The 19,835-nt window shown below is 47.0% G+C and overlaps 1 protein-coding gene across 1 annotated transcript in view; it reads left to right on the forward strand.

Moving 5' to 3' along the window:
• The first annotated feature begins 549 nt into the window (after positions 1–549).
• Positions 550–19,835, forward strand: part of LOC144669336 (myosin-binding protein C, fast-type-like) — a 90,992-nt gene continuing 71,706 nt past the window's right edge. The window contains exons 1-5 of the mRNA XM_078531698.1: positions 550–678; positions 14,165–14,428; positions 14,543–14,569; positions 16,968–17,231; positions 17,344–17,370. Of these exons, the coding sequence (XP_078387824.1) occupies positions 657–678; positions 14,165–14,428; positions 14,543–14,569; positions 16,968–17,231; positions 17,344–17,370 (604 nt within the window). The 5' untranslated portion in view covers positions 550–656. The remainder of the gene's footprint in view (positions 679–14,164; positions 14,429–14,542; positions 14,570–16,967; positions 17,232–17,343; positions 17,371–19,835) is intronic.

Consider the following 19,835-nt stretch of genomic DNA (forward strand, 5'->3'; position numbering starts at 1 on the left):
GATTTGATCGAGGTGTTTAAACATCATGAGGGGTCTGGACAGAGTAGAGGGGGAGAAAGCGTTCCCATTGGTGGAAGGATCGAGAATGCGAGGGCACAGAATTTAAGGTAATTGGTGAAAGAAGCAATGGAGACGCGAGGAGAAACTTTTTCACGCAGCGAGCGGTTAGGATCTGGAATGCGCTGCCTGAGAGTGTGGTGGAGGCAGGTTCAATCGAGGCGTTCAAGAGGGAATTGGATTATTATCTGTAAAGGAAGAATGTGCAGGGTTACAGGGAAAAGGTGAATTTGGGTGAATTGCTCTTTCAAAGGGCAGGAGAACTGAATGGCCTCCTGTGCTATAACCATTCTGTGATTCTATCACTTGTCTGTCTCTATCCCTTTGAGTATCACTCTCTCCCCCACTTTCTCCCTCTCTCTCTCTCTCTCTCTCTGTGTATCCAAGACCCTCAGTGCCTCTGGCACTGGTCCCTCTGGTGTCTCAGCCCCTTCCCCGGGGGGTTGGGGGTGGGGGGGGGACTGTCTGCTGTGTGGCAGGCTCCAGGGGAAGGGATCGAGTAGCCCTGAGCCTCTCTCTGAGGTGTGGGTGTCTTATATATCGGGGCACCGCTGGGTGCTGGTCACACAACTGGAGCGGAGCACGATCGAGACGCAAACATGCCGGAGCACAAGAAGCCAGGTCAGTGACTGAGCCGGGGTCCCAGGGGAGGGGAGGGGGGAATCCACCCGATTAGGGACCATTGCAACAGTTTGCAAACTCTTAAAATAACCACCCTTTAAATTTAAACACCTTGTTTGAACTTTGTTTTTTTTTTGGTGTCACCTTCTATACCAAAACTGGAAACAACCATGAACGATGCAAATTCGTTTCATTTGATTCCACTTCTGGAGCATGTGGGACAATAAAGAAGATTGTTTACCTTTCGTGATATTGGATTGATATAAAATTAGGGGAGAAAGCAACTTGAATTTTTTTTGCTGAGAGTTTTTTTTAAGACGTAGAGACACGTCCTGAGGGAACATTTTTAAGTCGATTTCTCTGTCCAATGGACAGATTTTTTTTTCCCCCCATCAGTTTTCCCCATTGGGACAATCAGTTTTAAGGGACGGGGAATTATTAAGGCTGCGGATTGAGTCTGGCGCCGAAGGGGTTAAGTGAATGTTGCATTTTCACGTTGCAAACTGGTGCATTTATTTATATTAATAACCTTCAGAACAGCGACCCATTCAGTTGATGCAAAAAAATACAACACTTGTGGTCTGAAAGGAAGGTGGAAGCAGTAACTTTCCACAGGGAATTGGATAAAGACTCCAAGAGGAAAATATTTGCAGGGCTATTGGGGGAAAAGAGCAGGAGAGAGGTTGCTCTTTGCAAGAGCTGGCACGGATACAGTGGGCAGAATGGCCTCCCAGCAAGTTTCTGAGCAACGTTTATTTCTGTAGTTGCTACTCGCGTTAACACATTTATAAAGTAAGTTTAAGATTGGCCTACTTGGGAGCTCTGCTAATGGGAAGCTGGGCAGAATATGGGGGACTGGTTCCAGCCAATGTTGGGAGTTGGTGAGAGTTTAAAAGCGGAGGGGTGGGGGTGCCTGGTGTTGTTTGGAGGGTTTGAGGTATCTTCTTAGCAAGTGGAGTTGACTAGTGGGTGATGACCCTTTTTAAAATCATTCACTGGGATGTGAGAGTTGCCGGCTAGGTCGGCAGTTATTGCCCATCCCTCATTGCCCTTGACAAGGTGGTGGTGAGCCCCCCTTTCTCGAACCGCTGCAGTCCCTGTGCTGTTAGGGTGGGGGTAACAGCAGAGTTGACAGCCCATTTCAATATCAAACCAAAAAGTGGGTGGAGAGGACAATTTTTGGGGAGGGGGCAGGGTGGGGTTTGGGGAGCAGAGCCCCTCCCCTACTCCAGTTTCCCCTGACCGCCCATGCATGACTTACCCCAAGCAAAAAGTTACCTCCCCTCACCTCCCCAAGTTCCCCCCCACCCACCCCACCTCTCCCCTCAGAGTAAATGGGCCAAATTCCTTGGGTGCAATAGCTTATCTCCGCAGTCTGCGCAAAGCTGCTCTGGTACAAACTGGGAACTTGTTTACATAACAGATTCTGAAAGAGGAAAGGGCAGAATAGTGTTTTTGAGAATGCAAACGCCCTTCCGATAATTGTGAACCTTGCATTTATCAAGCGCCTTTCACAGCCTCAGGAGCTCCCAAAGCCCTTTACAGCCAATGAAGTACTTTTAAAGTGTAGCCACTGCTGTAATGTTGCACTTTCAGCATCGTTCCCTCAAAAAAGGACTAGAATTCCTTCACCGTTCGAAAATTATTGCTAGATTAAGACTCTAATAATCAACTCTAGTTCATGACCAACACCTCGAACTCTCTAAACATTGACTGCCCTTTTTTATTCAACTCCACCTTGCCTCTTCAGGGAACTCTCCAGGAAAGTATTCCAATTCGGGATAGTTTCTAATTGTGTGGGTTTTTTTTTTGGGAAGTCAGCACCAATAATAAATAACGTGCGCCCCCAGAAATAATTTTGCAGCCTCTTTAGGAAACCTGAGTCAAAGGCTGTGCATGGACGTGAAGAGTTTCTGTTTCTGAGAATGGTAAGGTTAGGACAGGTTTGGGTGTGCGCCAGATCGCAGATGGAGGAATGGAACTGGTCTTCAATATTCGCTTAACCCTGTCAGCTCCAGGCTCACCCTGCATCTCTGCCCCCTCTTCCCTTTAAGTCGTCATTCCCCGATGTCGACGCCAGAGCGATTTTCACCCATTTTGCTTCTTTTTACTCGGAGTGTTGAACCCTCCCCCCCTCCTCGCACTTAGAATGTGATATTCCCAAGATTTCGGCAGCCCAGGGGGTCTATGTGAGGCTCTGTTTGCCCCCTCAGGTGGATGCCGGAGATCTCGCTGCCACTATTTTGCAAAAGAACAGGAGGGTTCTTATAATATTTATCCCTCAACCAACATCACAAAAAAAAACAGATCATCTGCTCATTATATTGCTGTTTGTGGGAGCTTGCTGTGCGCAAATTGGCTGTCAGGTTTCCAGCACTATCGATACATTGCAAAACCACTTGATTGGCTGTAAAGTGCTTTGGGGTGTCTCGAATTCCTGAAAGGCGGGTTTATCTTTTCACCCTTCATCTCTTTTCTCCCTCGGCACCCCCCCCTGGTGTAACTCAGCCTTCACCCCTAGCCGTCAGCAGATGTTCATCCAGCTTCTTTATTGAAAGAAAAAGGCCCCGATCCCTCACACTGGCCAAAGGGAATATCCCGGAGCTTTTTCCTGCTTTTAGGCTTGGTGACGCCTCCCCCCCCCACCCCACCCACCCCAGCAGCCCCGCAAGGGGTTAACGTGACGACATGGGTGGTGGAGTATCTTGACTGCGAGGACCAGCTGAAAATAGTGCCTTAAGTTGCCTTAAATCTGCTGTCAAGCCAAGTTCAAACCTGTCTCCCGAAGTGTTGGATTTCCACACTGAGTGCGACTGCAGACTTTGCCGGGGTGTCGTTTTATTATAGCTCGTGCCCCTGAACCCTGATAAGGGAGGGCAAGGGGAGCTGAGGACCCTTCTCTGCTCCTAATAGGACTGGCTGCCCAGCACCATCCCTCTCAGCCTTGCTGCAAGACTATAACCCAGCAGCTTACTAATGCCGAGTGTTATTTACCCTGTCGCTGGAAAATAAATTAACAGGATTTAAAGGAGCATCAAGTTAAATCCCAACAACCAACACTTGAGGCTCATAAAACATTTTAATGCTAGTTGTTTTCCCCCTTTTTCCTCCCTTTCCAATCAAGCTTCTTTTTCTCAATAGTTTTAACACAACTGCTCTCTCCCTCTACAGCTCCCTTGCTGTGTCTCAGTCTATATCTTCCCCCCCTGCGTCTGCCTCTGTTACTTTTTGTGTCTTCAAATGCCCCTTCCCGTCACTCTCTCTGCCTATCTTTGTTCCTCAGTGTGTGTGTGTGTATGTCTCTGGTTCTGCACTCCCTATCTCTCTATCTCTCTACCACACTCCCCCTCTCTCTGACTCTGTGTGTATTTCTCTTTTACTACCTCTGCCTCTGTGTCTCCCTCTTTGCCCCCATTCCTGTTTCTTTATCTCTCTTTTTGCTTCTATTCTATTCGCTGCATTTTATTTCTTTTTGCTTTTCACTCTTTTTCTCTTTCACTGATATTTTTTTTCCCTTCCACTTTTTTCTTTGAGGCTTTGGGCAAGAGAGGCAGTGTGGGGGGAGGGGGAATAGTGGGGGGAGGGTGAGTAGTAGGGGAGGGGGAGTAGTGGGGGTGGGGGGGTAGTTGGGGGGGGCACGGGCAGGATGAGGAAGAGCTTTTTATGCAGAGAGTGGTAATGACCTGGAACTCTCTGCCCGTGAGGGTGGTGGATGAGAAAACAATTAACGATTTTGAAAAGGAAATGGGATAGACACTTGAGGGAAATAAACTTGCAGGGCTATGGGGATAGAGCAGGGGGCAATGGGGCTGACTGGATTGCTCCCCAAACAGCAATGTGATAATGACCAGATGGTCTGTTTCAGTGACATTGATTGAGGGATGAATGTTGGCCCAGACATCCCAGCTGTTCTTCAATAGAGCCAGGCCAGCTTGTATGCCCACCTAAGAACCATAGAAAAGTTACAGTGCAGAAAGAGGCCATTCAGCCCATCATGTCTGAGCTGCCCAAAAAGAGAAGAAACTAGCTGCTCATTTTAATCCCGCTTTCCAGTTTCTGGCCCATAGCCTTGCAGGTTACAGCTAAGGGGGCCGGGCAGGGTAGCTTAGAAGTCCAGGACCATAGAGCATAGTCCAAAATTTAGACCTTTCAGAAGCGAAATCAGGGAAAGACTTCTTCATACAAACAGTGGTAGAGGTTTGGAACTCTCTTCTGCAAATGACAATTCAGCAGTGTGTGTACCATCTACAAGACGCACTGCAGAAACTCACCGAGGCTCCTTAGGTAGCATCTTCCAAACCCAAGACCACCTCCATCCAGAAGGACAAGGGCAGCAGATACATGGGAACACCACCACCTGGAGGTTCCCCTCCAATTCACTCACCATCCTGACTTGGAAATATATCGCTGTTCCTTCACTGTCACTGGGTCAAAATCCTGGAACTCCCTCCCTAACAGCGCTGTGTGTGTACCTACACCACATGGACTGCAACGGTTCAAGAAGGCGGCTCACCACCACCTTCTCCAGGGTAATTAGGGATGGGCAACACATGCTGGCGACACCTACATCTCATAAATGAATTTTAAAAAAAGCCGGATCAATTAGTTTTAAATCTGAGATCATTTCTTCGTTAACCAAGGTTTTAAAGAACGTGGGGTAAAGGCAGGCATAGGAAGTTAGGTCACAGATCAGCCACGGTCTCATTGAACGGCAGAACAGGCTTGAGGGGCTGGATGTCCTCCCCTTGTCCCAACGTTAAACATCCAACCTAAGTGTGTGGAGTGGGGCTTGAACTCTCAATTTTTTGATTCAGAGGCAAGAACCAAGGCTTTCACCTGAATCCCCTCTTCCTGCCCTTCCTTCTGAGTCCCCTGCTAAGCCAGTGAATGTAATCCGTGGTTCAAAAGCAAGTGCAGGTGCCTAATCTGATCAAAGATTTCATATGGTAGCTGTAAACAAGGGAGCTTTGACATCCCAACCCATTCGGACTATCAGTTGGGTTGTAACTCACTCGAGCGTTAGTTATTCTTCAGATCTTTCGTGTATGTTAAATAAGGATAGTCAGCTCTGGTCACCACACTTTAGGAAGGATGTGAGGGTCCTTGAGAGGGTGCGGAGGAGATTTACCAGAATGGTTCCAAGGGTGAGGGGATTTTAGCTCCAAGGCTCGATTGGAGAAGCCGGGGATGTTCTTAGAGCAAAGGAGATTGAGGGGAGATTTGAAGGAGATGTACAGGATCATGATAGGCTTAGATAAGGCAGACAAAGGAAAACTGTTCCCATTAACTGATGGCACAAGGGGCTTAGGGGGACACACACATCTGAGGTTTTGGGCAAGAGGTGTAGTGAGGGATGTGAGGAGGAACCTTTTTTTTTCACACAGCGAGCACCAATGATCTGGAACTCGCTGCCCACGGGGGTGGTGGAAGTGGAGAGATGAATGATTGCAAAAGAAAAATGGGTATTTGAGGGAAATAAACTCACAGGGCTACGAGGATAGGACGGGGGAATGGGATGGATTGGATTGCTCTACGGAGAGCCAACATGGATTTGATGGGCTGAATGGGCGCTTTCTGTGCTGGATTTACTCCATATACACAGTATCTGTGCTGGAATTACTCCATTTACACAGTATCTGTGCTGGAATTACTCCATATACACAGTATCTGTGCTGAAATTACTCCATATACACAGTATCTGTGCTGGAATTACTCCATATACACAGTATCTGTGCTGGAATTACTCCATATACACAGTATCTGTGATGGAATTACTCCATATACACAGTATCTGTGATGGAATTACTCCATATACACAGTATCTGTGCTGGAATTACTCCATATACACAGTATCTGTGATGGAATTACTCCATATACACAGTACATGTGCTGGAATTACTCCATATACACAGTATCTGTGCTGGAATTACTCCATATACACAGTATCTGTGCTGGAATTACTCCATATACACAGTATCTGTGCTGGAATTACTCCATATACACAGTATCTGTGATGGAATTACTCCATATACACAGTATCTGTGCTGGAATTACTCCATATACACAGTACCTGTGATGGAATTACTCCATATACACAGTACCTGTGCTGGAATTACTCCATATACACAGTATCTGTGATGGAATTACTCCATATACACAGTATCTGTGATGGAATTACTCCATATACACAGTATCTGTGCTGGAATTACTCCATATACACAGTACCTGTGCTGGAATTACTCCATATACACAGTATCTGTGCTGGAATTACTCCATATACACAGAATCTGTGATGGAATTACTCCATATACACAGTACCTGTGCTGGAATTACTCCATATACACAGTATCTGTGCTGGAATTACTCCATATACACAGTATCTGTGCTGGAATTACTCCATATACACAGTATCTGTGATGGAATTACTCCATATACACAGTACCTGTGCTGGAATTACTCCATATACACAGTATCTGTGCTGGAATTACTCCATATACACAGTATCTGTGCTGGAATTACTCCGTATACACAGTATCTGTGCTGGAATTACTCCATATACACAGTATCTGTGCTAGAATTACTCCATATACACAGTATCTGTGCTGGAATTACTCTATATACACAGTATCTGTGCTGGAATTACTCCATATACACAGTATCTGTGCTGGAATTACTCGATATACACAGTATCTGTGATGGAATTACTCCATATACACAGTATCTGTGATGGAATTACTCCATATACACAGTAACTGTGATGGAATTACTCCATATACAAAGTACCTGTGCTGGAATTACTCCATATACACAGTATCTGTGCTGGAATTACTCCATATACACAGTATCTGTGCTGGAATTACTCCATATACACAGTATCTGTGGTGGAATTACTCCATATACACAGTATCTGTGCTGGAATTACTCCATATACACAGTATCTGTGCTGGATTTACTCCACATACACAGTATCTGTGATGGAATTACTCCATATACACAGTATCTGTGCTGGAATTACTCCATATACACAGTATCTGTGCTGGATTTACTCCACATACACAGTATCTGTGATGGAATTACTCCATATACACAGTATCTGTGCTGGAATTACTCCATATACACAGTATCTGTGATGGGGTCACTGCACTAACTTGATACTAGAAATAACTTACTTTATTCTCCAATGAATGGACCATATTGCCATCTGTTCAGGGCAGTTCAGAAGTTTCCAGAATGTTCACTGGACACCAGGAGGCTCCTTGTTCCAATCGGCATCTTGCTTCTCTCCTTTCTTTCTGCTTCACCATCAGTTATTGGGAGATTTCTAGTGACTTTCCACCAAGGCAAAACTAACTGCGAAACTTAAGGTGATGGAGCGAGATGAAGTACCTGGAATCTGATTTGATAGGAGGTATTAGAAAGACAATTGGACAGAAGACTTTGAGAGCTAGAATACAGGAGAAAAAGCTGAGGTGGGGAACCAAATTGGACAGGTCTTTCAGATAGCTAACCCAGGCCTCCTACTCTGCTGTAAGAGTCTATGATTCTAAGTAGGGTTTAGAGGAGGTGCATGTGGAGCATAAGTGACAGCATAGACCAGTTGGGCCGAATGGCCTGTTTCTGTTCTGTACACTCCATGCAAACTCAAACTTCCTTGCTTGCCCAGTTCCAGACTGAGCGCAAGATCTGGTGACGACAATAATATTTGTGGAAGATGCTTTTAATGAGATTGAACATTGTTTATAAATGTCAGAAGCTGGAATTAACAGCAATCTGGAGGATAGAAAGCAGTGATTAGGCACCAGAATCCATAAGGATTTTCTTTAATGTTGTCCCGTGCTCTGAGTTATGACTGTGTAAAGGGATCGCATTTCCAAAAAGGCTGACATCTGATGCTTCTTTTGGCTTGCGTTTTGATTTGTAAGGGTCGCTGACTTAAATAAGGATAGACTCTGGAAATAGAGTCTAAAGTAGAAGCAGAGATCACTTGAGTTGGGCTCCTTGACAATTCCTGAGTCAGTTTATGTCCAAGCCATAAATCCTCAGTTACTGGCTGACAGCAGGGCAAGACATCTGGTGATGAGGACAAGGTGAGAGAGAGGAGGGAGGGGGGGATAGAGAGGGGGAGGGGGGGGGAGAGGGAGAGAAAGGGGGAGAGAGAGAGTGAGACAGTGTTTGAGAGGGGGAGAGAGAGTGAGACAGTGTTTGAGAGGGGGAGAGAGAGTGAGACAGTGTTTGAGAGGGGAAGAGAGAGTGAGACAGTGTTTGAGAGGGGAAGAGAGAGTGAGACAGTGTTTGAGAGGGGGAGAGTGAGTGAGACAGTGAGTGAGAGGGGGAGAGTGAGTGAGACAGTGAGTGGGAGGGGAAGAGAGAGTGAGACAGTGTTTGAGAGGGGGAGAGTGAGTGAGTGAGAGGGGGAGAGTGAGTGAGTGAGAGGGGGAGAGTGAGTGAGTGAGAGGGGGAGAGGGAGTGAGAGGGAGAGGGAGTGAGGGGGTAGAGGGAGTGAGAGTGGGAGAGGGAGTGAGAGGGGGAGAGGGAGTGAGAGAGAGAGAGAGGGGGAGAGGGAGTGAGAGGGGGAGAGGGAGTGAGAGGGAGAGGGAGTGAGAGGGGGAGAGGGAGTGAGAGGGAGAGGGAGTGAGGGGGGGAGGGAGTGAGAGGGGGAGGGGGGGAGGGAGTGAGAGGGGGAGAGGGAGGGAGAGGGAGTGAGAGGGGGAGAGGGAGTGAGAGGGGGAGAGGGAGTGAGAGGGGGAGAGGGAGTGAGAGAGGGAGAGGGAGTGAGAGAGAGAGAGGGGGAGAGGGAGTGAGAGGGGGAGAGGGAGTGAGAGGGGGAGAGGGAGTGAGAGGGGGAGAGGGAGTGAGAGGGGAGAGGGAGTGAGAGGGGAGAGGGAGTGAGGGGGGAGAGGGAGTGAGAGGGGGAGAGAGGGGGAGAGGGAGTGAGAGGGGGAGAGGGAGTGAGGGGGGAGAGGGAGTGAGGGGGGAGAGGGAGTGAGAGGGGGAGAGGGAGTGAGTGAGAGGGAGTAAGTGAGAGGGGGAGAGAAAGTGAGTGAGAGGGGGAGAGTGAGTGTGAGAGAGAGGGGGAGAGTGAGTGTGAGAGAGAGAGGGGGAGAGGGAGTGAGAGAGTGAGAGGGGGAGAGGGAGTGAGAGAGTGAGAGGGGGAGAGGGAGTGAGAGGGGGAGAGGGAGTGAGAGAGTGAGAGGGGGAGAGGGAGTGAGAGGGGGAGAGGGAGTGAGAGGGAGTGAGAGGGGGAGAGGGAGTGAGAGGGGGAGAGGGAGTGAGAGGGGGAGAGGGAGTGAGAGGGGGAGGGAGGGAGTGAGAGGGGAGAGGGAGTGAGAGGGAGAGGGGGAGTGAGAGGGGGAGAGGGAGTGAGAGGGGGAGAGGGAGTGAGAGGGGGAGAGGGGGTGAGGGGGGAGAGGGAGTGAGAGGGGGAGAGGGAGTGAGAGGGGGAGAGGGGGTGAGGGGGGAGAGGGAGTGAGAGGGGGAGAGGGAGTGAGGGGGAGAGAGAGTGAGAACCAGACCCTCTTCGAGAAGTCTGCAGCACTGAAAAGCGACGGAGACAGATTATGATTTTTACATGGGGTCTTTCCTAAGTTAAAGTGGTAAAACAGCCAGTGATTTTGTTTTGATTTTTGTTTTGAAACAAAGTCACTGATGTGACATAAACAGACAGTATGGTTTGTGCACAGCAAGATCCCACAAGCAACATTGATGTAAGTGGCCAGTTGCTGTAGTGTTGGTTGAGTAATTGGCCCTTCTTGTTCTTGTTTGGAGTTGTGCCACGGGAGCTTTCTATGCACTGGCACAGGCGTATGGGGCCCCTGGTCTGAACCAAAGGCCAGCTCCTCTGACAATGTAGCACTACCCCACCACCCCACCCCACCTGGCACCATGTTGGCGTGTCGGCCTTGGTTATGTGCTGGAACTCATGGCGTTCTGCCAGGTGGCAATGGTTTCCTCTGGGAGCGGGTGAACACCCTGCCTGATGTGAAGTACACAGACCTGAGGAGGATGTTGACGCTTGGTACCCAGCCTCAGCTGAGTTAATGAAGGAAAAGGAAAATGTAGGTTTATTGAGGGCCATTTGTTACTTTAGGATGTCCTGAAACACTTCCCAGCCATTGAAGTGTTGTGTTATAGGGTGTTATAGGGTATAGGGTTATAGGGTACCAAGGTAGGTAAGGTGCACACAGCGAGAAACCACAAATGACAATGAGATAATGACAGGAAAATGGAAAATCTGTTTTCCTTTGTGGTGCTGAGAAAGGGATTGGCCATATTTGCTGTACCATTGAGAACTTAGAACCATAGAAAAATTACAGCACAGAAGGAGGCCATTCGGCCCATCTTGTCCATGCCAGCCCGAGGACACCCAGGTGCCCTTTCTAATCCCACCTCCCTGCACCCGGCCCATAGCCCTGCAGCTTATAGCACTTAAGGTGCAGATCCAGGTACTTTTTAAAAGAGTTTAAAGTTTCTGCCTCTACCACCAACTTGGGCAGCGAATTCCAGACACCCAATACCCTCTGCGTAAAAAAAGTTCTTCCTCATGTCCCCCCTACACCTTCTGCCACTTATCTTGAATCTATGTCCCCTGGTTCTAGAATTCTCCATCAAGGGAAACAATTTTATCCTGTCCGCTCTATCTTCTTGGGCCTAGTGCCATGGGATATTTTATCTGACAGGACCTCATCTGGTTTAACATTTCATCTGGAAGATGGTTCCTCCAACAGTGCAGCACTCCCTGAGTACCGCACTGGAGTGTCAGCCCAGGTAGTGTGCTCAAGTCCCCGGAGGGGGGACTTAACCCACAACCTCCTGACAGGAGTGCTACTCACTGAGCCATGGCTGGGTGAGCATTAGTTGGAGTGTTAACTTCAGTACCTTGGGCTACGGAGGGGTGGAGGGGAGATCAGCCCCATCTTCTGCACCTAATCATCGACCAGCCTGAGGGCGGAGGCTGAGTATAGGATTAAGCTCAACTGTGTGCCATCCAGAAGGTCTCAAACTGCAGTGAAACCTTTAAGATCCTGAAGGTTCTTGACAGGGTGGATGTGGAGAGGACGTTTCCTCTTGTGGGAGAATCTAGAACTAGGGGGTCACTGTTTAAAAATAAGGGGTCGCCCGTTTAAGACAGAGATGAGGAGAAATTTTTTCTCCGAGGTTGTGAGTCTTTGGAACTCTCTCCCTCAAGGAAGCAGAGCCTTTGAATATTCTGAAGGCAGAGCTAGGTAGATTATTGATTAACAAGGGGTGAAAGGTTATCGGGGGGGTAGGTAGGAATATGGGGTTGAGGTTACATTCAGGTCAGCCATGATCTTATTGAATGGTACAGCAGGCTTGAGGGGCCGAGCGGCCTACATATGCTCCTAACTTGTAAGTTCATATGTAGTGGGTAGTGGCCCTGCCTCTGAACCAGAAGCTCCGGGTTCGAGTCTCACTCCAGGACTAGATGGCCAAGGAAGATGAGCTCATAACCTGGCCAGACAGGCTAACTATCAATCTGCAAATCCTTCCAACACACACCAATGGCAAGGGGTAAGAGTGGGAGAGACTCCTCGTCAGCCATGTGATGGGAACAACATTGGAGCCTCTATCATCACTATCCATAGCTCCAGACCACAAGGTGCATGTCAAAGCGCATGTTGCCACAGCTACTGAGTGACCTGCATCACACCAACGCATGCCATCCATGGTCAGAAAAACCTGTCTCGCCCAGGGCGATGTGACCACTGGGTGAGATACTGGGAAGGCTGCCATTGCCTGGGGGAACCAGAGGAGCCTGAGTTTTCAGGATGGGAGAGGGAAAAGGTCAGGAAAGAAGACCAAACTTAAGACAAGAAAGGCTTATCTTTACACAGCACCTTTCAAAACTTCACAATGTCCCGAAGCACTTTGCAGCCAATGAGGTGATTTTGAAGTACTTTTGACATCACTGTTGTGATGTAGGAAAACATTAATGTAATGCATAAAGTATTAATATAATAAAGCCTACACCCCCCTTCCTCTCGAACGATAATGAAGTTGGAGTTTCTAACTTCTACACGTCGTGAGAAATACCCCTTCACTGGGACTTTCCTCAAGAATTTGCTGGAATGGAAATTCCCAATCCTCGTGTTCAGCTGGATTTCCAGTCAGCCTGGATTGAAGGGCAGGGTTGGGTATCATAACTCTGAGGAGGCTTTTTTAAAATTTGATTGTTTCTCTCTGAAGCTCTTTGGGTCATCTTGCCATGTTCAATATAAATATAACATAACATAAATTCCAGTTTTTTGAGGTAATCACACTGGCACCTGGACTGGCTGAAGAGAGGATGAGATGCTGTGGGTGTGTTTTGTTCAGTTGTTTGTTGGGCTGCTCACTACAGGTGGGTTACATCAACTGTACTGCACGGAAACAGGCCTTTCAGCCCAACGAGCCCTTGCCAGTTTTTATGCTTCATACAATTGTCCTCCCACCATTCTTCATCTAACCCTGTCAATGTAACCTTCTCTTCCTTTATCTATCATGTTGTTATCTAGCTTCCCCTTAAATGCATCCATGCTATTCACTTCAGCTAGCAAGTTCCACCTTAAGAGTGTAAGAAATAGGAGCAGGAGTAGGCCAATCGGCCCTTCGAGTCTGCTGCACCCGCCAATAAATTCATGGCTGATTTTTTTTTCTACCTTAACTCCACTTTCCTGCACTATCCCCTTGGATCCCTTCATGCCCAAAAATCGATTAATCTCGGCCTTGAATATACTCGACAACTGAGCATCTGCAGGTCTCTGGGGGTGGAGAATTCCAAAGATTCACCGCCCTCTGAGTATTGAAGCTGCCCTTCACCTCAGTCCTCATTGGCTGAGCCCTTACCCTGAGACTTTGACCCCTAGTTCCACACCATCCAGCCTGGAGAAGCATCTCAGACTAGCCTATGTTCCAATGAGATAAACCACTCTCTAGGTAAAGGAAGTTTCTCCTGAATCCCTCATTGGATTGACCGGTGACTAACTTGTATTTTTGGCCCCCACTTTTGGTCTCCCTGGAAGTGGAAACATCTCCACATCTACCACTTCAAGCCCCTTTCTTAAATGTAAAGACTGCTGTCAGGTCACCCCTCGGCCTTCTCTTTTCTGGAGAGCAGAATCTTAGCCTGTTTGATGTTTCCTGATAGTCACACACCCTCACTTCTGGCATCATCTTTGTAAATCTATTTCTGCACCTGCTCTGGTACCTCACTATCCTGTTTAAAGTATGGGTTCTGTCTCCCATATATAATGATGGGGATGTTAACCTCTCTGTAATCTTGGGTTCCAAACGACCATATTGGGAAGTCACTGGGTAGGAGATAATGTGACCTGTCTGTCACGTATCATTTTAATCGCGCAATTTCAGTTTGAAAACATGCTTTGTTGTATTTCTACCTTTTCCAGCACCCCTCCTTTCCCCTCCGAGCTTTCATCTCTCTCTCTTTTGGTGACATATATCTTTGATCTTTTCTTTCTCTCCAACGCAGTCGGCTTCGCCAAGAAGCCGCAGAGCCAGACGGTAGCGCCGGGCGGGAAAGCGGAATTTGTGGCAGAGGTAGAGAAGGTGAACGTGAAGGTGAAATGGCAGAAGGGAGGGAAGGACCTCATTGCCGGCCCTAAGTACACCATCAAGGTGGAGGGCAAGAAACAAACGCTGATCATCAAAAACCTGGTCAAGGAGGATGGAGGGGCTTACATGGCTGTGTTGGGTGCACACAAAGAGAAATTTGAGCTCCATCTGAAGGAAGAAGGTGTGTAACTCTCTGGCAGAGAGCTGCCTGTTAACATATCCACCAGCGCGGGATGATCTGGGCATTGACCAAGATTGTCCATTAAGTAATCACTTGTATTTCATTGTCTTCCAGCAAAGCCTGCTGCCCCAGCGGCTGTGGGTAAGTACTTTATGCTTTCCTTTTTCTGGCTAAAATTAAACCCATTTTATGATGGAGCCTTCTCTATGCAGTGCTCATAGAAATCTGGAATTCTCTCCCCAAGAGATTGGATAGTGGGGGAACAATTGGAGCTTTGAAGACTGAAGCTCATGAGTTTTTGTTAAGCAAGAATATTGAGGGATATAAATCGCAGGCGGGTAAATGGAGTTGAGGCACAGGATCTTATTGAATGTTCCATATGGAAAGTTCCAGGGCCTGACTGTCATCCTCCTGTTCCGATGTTCTGTATGTGAATTGGTGAACTCTCCACTCTCCCTTTTGAAAGCGTCACTAACTCTGCCTGTCAGGGGCTTCCGTGTAGAACCCGCTGACCTCGCAAAAGTGGGGTTAGAGCAAATGCCTGGGCCCGAAGAGGTGAAAGGTCATGCTTCCCCCAGTTAGATGGTGTGGAGCTAGGGGGTCAAAGTCTCAGGGTAAGGGTTCAGCCAATGAGGACTGAGCTGAGGAGCAGCTTCAATATTCAGAGGGCGGTGAATCTTTGGAATTCTCCACCCCCAGAGACCTGCAGATACTCAGTTGTCGAGCATATTCACGACCGAGATTAATCGATTTTTGGGCATGAAGGGATCCAAGGGGATAGTGCAGGAAAGTGGAGTTGAGGTAGAAAAAAATCAGCCATGAATTTATTGGAGGGTGTAGCAGACTCGAAGGGCCGATTGGCCTACTCCTGCTCCTATTTCTTACACTCTTAAGGTGGAGCTTGCTAGTTGAGGTGTATAGCATGGATGCATTTAAGGGGAATGAAGGAAATGAAGGAAGAATCTGTCTATCCTTTCTCTCAACTATTCATCGAAGCTGTGATTGAGCGCATCCTTCCATTGCCTCAGGACCTAATGGCTACACCCTCCTTCCTCTCAAACGATAATGAAGTTGGAGTCTCTAACTTCTCAAGGGAGAAACACGTCGTGAGAAATACCCCTTCACTGGGACTTTCCTCAAGAATTTGCTGGAATGGAAATTCCCAATCCTCGTGTTGAGCTGGATTTCCAGTCAGCCTGGATTAAAGGGCAGGGTTGGGTATCATAACGCTGAGGAGACTTTTTAAAAATTTGATTGTTTCTCTCTGAAGCTCTTTGGGACATCTTGCCATGTTCAAAACTCAACATAAATTCCAGTTTTTTGAGGTAATCACACTGGCATCTGGACTGGCTGAAGAGAGGATGAGATGCTGTGGGTGTGTTTTGTTCAGTTGTTTGTTGGGCTGCTCACTACAGGTGGGTTACATCAACTGTACAGCACGGAAACAGGCCTTTCAGCCCAACGAGCCCTTGCCAGTTTTTATGCTTCATACAATTGTCCTCCCACCCTTCTTCATCTAACCCTGTCAATGTAACCTTCTCTTCCTTTATCTATCATGTTGTTATCTAGCTTCCCCTTAAATGCATCCATGCTATTCACTTCAGCTAGCAAGTTCCACCTAAGAGTGTAAGAAATAGGAGCAGGAGTAGGCCAATCGGCCCTTTGAGTCTGCTGCACCCTCAATAAATTCATGGCTGATTTTTTCCTACCTCAACTCCACTTTCCTGCACTATCCCCTTGGATCCCTTCATGCCCAAAAATCGATTAATCTCGGTCTTGAATATGCTCAACAACTGAGTATCTGCAGGTCTCTGGGGGTGGAGAGTTCCAAAGATTCACCGCCCTCTGAGTATTGAATCTGCTCCTCACCTCAGTCCTCATTGGCTGAGCCCTTACCCTGAGACTTTGACCCCTAGTTCCACACCATCCAGCCTGGAGAAGCATCTCAGACTAGCCTATGTTCCAATGAGATAAACCACTCTCTAGGTAAAGGAAGTTTCTCCTGAATCCCTCATTGGATTGACCGGTGACTAACTTGTATTTTTGGCCCCCACTTTTGGTCTCCCTGGAAGTGGAAACATCTCCACATCTACCACTTCAAGCCCCTTTCTTAAATGTAAAGACTGCTGTCAGGTCACCCCTCGGCCTTCTCTTTTCTGGAGAGCAGAATCTTAGCCTGTTTGATGTTTCCTGATAGTCACACACCCTCACTTCTGGCATCATCTTTGTAAATCTATTTCTGCACCTGCTCCGGTGCCTCACTATCCTGTTTAAAGTATGGGTTCTGTCTCCCTTATATAATGATGGGGATGTTAACCTCTCTGTAATCTTGGGTTCCAAACGACCATATTGGGAAGTCACTGGGTAGGAGATAATGTGACCTGTCTGTCACGTATCATTTTAATCGCGCAATTTCAGTTTGAAAACATGCTTTGTTGTATTTCTACCTTTTCCAGCACCCCTCCGTTCCCTTCCGAGCTTTCATCTCTCTCTCTTTTGGTGACATATATCTTTGATCTTTTCTTTCGCTCCAACGCAGTAGGCTTCGCCAAGAAGCCACAGAGCCAGACGGTAGCGCTGGGCGGGAAAGCGGAATTTGTGGCAGAGGTAGAGAAGGTGAGCATGAAGGTGAAATGGCAGAAGGGAGGGAAGGACCTCATTGCCGGCCCTAAGTACACCATCAAGGTGGAGGGCAAGAAACAAACACTGATCATCAACGACCTAGTCAAGGAGGATGGAGGGGCTTACATGGCTGTGTTGGGCACACTCAAAGAGAAATTTGAGCTCCATCTGAAGGAAGAAGGTGTGTAACTCTGGTGGAGAGCTGCCTGTTAACATATCCACCAGAGCGGGATGATCTGGGCATTGACCAAGATTGTCCGTTAAGTAATCACTTGTATTTCATTGTCTTCCAGAAAAACCTGCTGCTCCAGTGGCTGTGGGTAAGTACTTTATGCTTTCCTTTTTCTGGCTAAAATTAAACCCATTTTATGGTGGAGCCTTCTCTATGCAGTGCTCATAGAAATCTGGAATTCTCTCCCCAAGAGATTGGATAGTGGGGGAACAATTGGAGCTTTGAAGACTGAAGCTCATGAGTTTTTGTTAAACAAGGATATTGAGGGATATAAATCGCAGGCGGGTAAATGGAGTTGAGGCACAGGATCTTATTGAATGTTCCATATGGAAAGTTCCAGGGCCTGACTGTCATCCTCCTGTTCCGATGTTCTGTATGTGAATTGGTGAACTCTCCACTCTCCCTTTTGAAAGCATCACTAACTCTGCCTGTCAGGGGCTTCCGTGTAGAACCCGCTGACCTCGCAAAAGTGGGGTTAGAGCAAATGCCTGGGCCCGAAGAGGAGAAATTCTCTCTCTGAACCTCTCTGTTTCTCCTCCTTAAGACCTTCCTTAAAACGTCCCTATTTCTCCAAGTTTTTCGCCATCTGTCTTTTGACTATGCTGCTGTGAAGTAGCACGGACGTATTACTATAAGCACTATATAACCGCAAGTTGTTATTGTTTCTGTCAGAAGGTTTTTAAAAAAAATAGAATTCTTTCCTGTCACTGGCCATTTGTTGCCCATCCCTAATTGCCCTTGAACTGAGTGGTGTGCAAGGCCAAATTAGAGGACAGTTAAGAGTCAACCACATTGCTGTCAATTGGAGTCCCATGTAGGCCAGACCAGGTAAGGACGGCAGATTTCCTTCCCTAAAGGACATTAGTGAACCAGATGGATTTTTTACAACAATCGATGATAGTTTCATGGTCACCATTACTGAGACTAGCTTTGAATTCCAGATTTTATTAATTTAATTCAAGTTCCACCAGCTGCCATGGTGGGATTTGAACTCATGTCCCCAGAGCATTAGCCTGGGCCTCTGGATTACTTGTCAAGTGACATTAGCACTACACCACCATCTCCTCCAATATTGGTACATTCCTAAAAATCCTTTGCAAATGCATACTCCTCTGGGCCTTCTGTAGACATTGATATTCTCCTCAGGGCACTTAATAATTACTAATGTACTCACTGGGCAACCCCATAGAAATATTAACACACTCCCATGGTTAGCCCACAAACATTAGCATAGTCCAATATACAGATATACTCTTGAGATCCTCTAGGAATATTAATAGATTCCCAGAGATAATTTGCACCTTCCAGGGGCTCCCTCTCTTAACTTCTATAAGATAGCGGCAGTGCTTAAGATAAGTGGTTACAAATAATCCAGCAGCCTGGACTAAAAGCCTGAAGACATTAATTCAAATTCCACCATTGTAGCTGGCGAATTTTAATTCAGTTAGTAAATATAAATCTGTAATGATGGTCACCTAACTACTGGATTGTCATAAAAAATGCAACTGGTTCATTACTGTCGTTTGGAGAAGGAAATCTGCCATCCCTTGTCTGGTCTGGACTATATATGCCTTCATGTCCTCAGCAATGTGGCAGACACTTAACTGCCCTCTGAAATGGTCTAGCAAGCCACTCAGTTGTTAAGAAGGTGAGGCAATTAGGGATGGGCAATAAACACTGGCTTTACTCAATATTGCCCACATCCTATGAATAACAAAAAAAACTGCAGAAAATGTTTTGTGTACAGCCACAGAATCAAGATGCTCTCTGGTCAACAAGTACATTATAATATAGAATAATGATGAGAGAAATTTGATGATCCCCTGGGATTCATTGGGACCCTAAAGATTTAGGGATTTAATACAAGCTTTTTAAAAAAAAAAGGTGATGGAGAAAATAATGGGACTTAAGATAGACAAAATCTCCAGGACCTGATGGCTCCACTGCAGAGTACTAAAAGAACCAGGTAAGGAAATCATCCATATGTTAGTCATAATTTTCCAAAACCCTCTAGAAAGCTTGTGCCTTGGGTTGGAAAATTGTAAATGCCACTCCACGACATAGGAAGGGTAACTACAGACTTGCCTGCTTAACATAAGGTATGGGGAAGTAACTGGGATCTATTCTTAGAGACAATAACTGAGCACCGGGGCTTGTATTAAAAGGACAGAGAGAGACAGCGTGCATTTGTGAAGGGTAAGTGATGTCCAACTCAGCTAGTTGTGTTTTTTGAATTGGTCATGAACATGGTGGATGGGTGAGTGTTGATGGATTTTGCCTCTACGGGTTTCCAGAGGGCATTTGGCATGGTTGCGCACGAGGAAGCAGGTCCTGCGGCGGTTCACCATCTAGTGGCCGCACCTGCTGCCAGTGCTTATGGTGGTCGAGGGGTGGGGAGGAGGATTGCATGTGGACATCAGTGGGCAATGACTGTGCTGCCTTCTAACATTGAAAGCCCAGTTGGTGTTGACTGTCTAGGCTTTCTGATCAGGTAATTAGCCATAGTCCATGATGAACCATAGGCATCTCTCTCCATTAGAGAGTGGGAGAGAG

Source organism: Cetorhinus maximus, chromosome 29 (assembly GCF_964194155.1).
Source record: "Cetorhinus maximus chromosome 29, sCetMax3.hap1.1, whole genome shotgun sequence".
NCBI classification, from domain to species: Eukaryota; Metazoa; Chordata; class Chondrichthyes; order Lamniformes; family Cetorhinidae; genus Cetorhinus; species Cetorhinus maximus.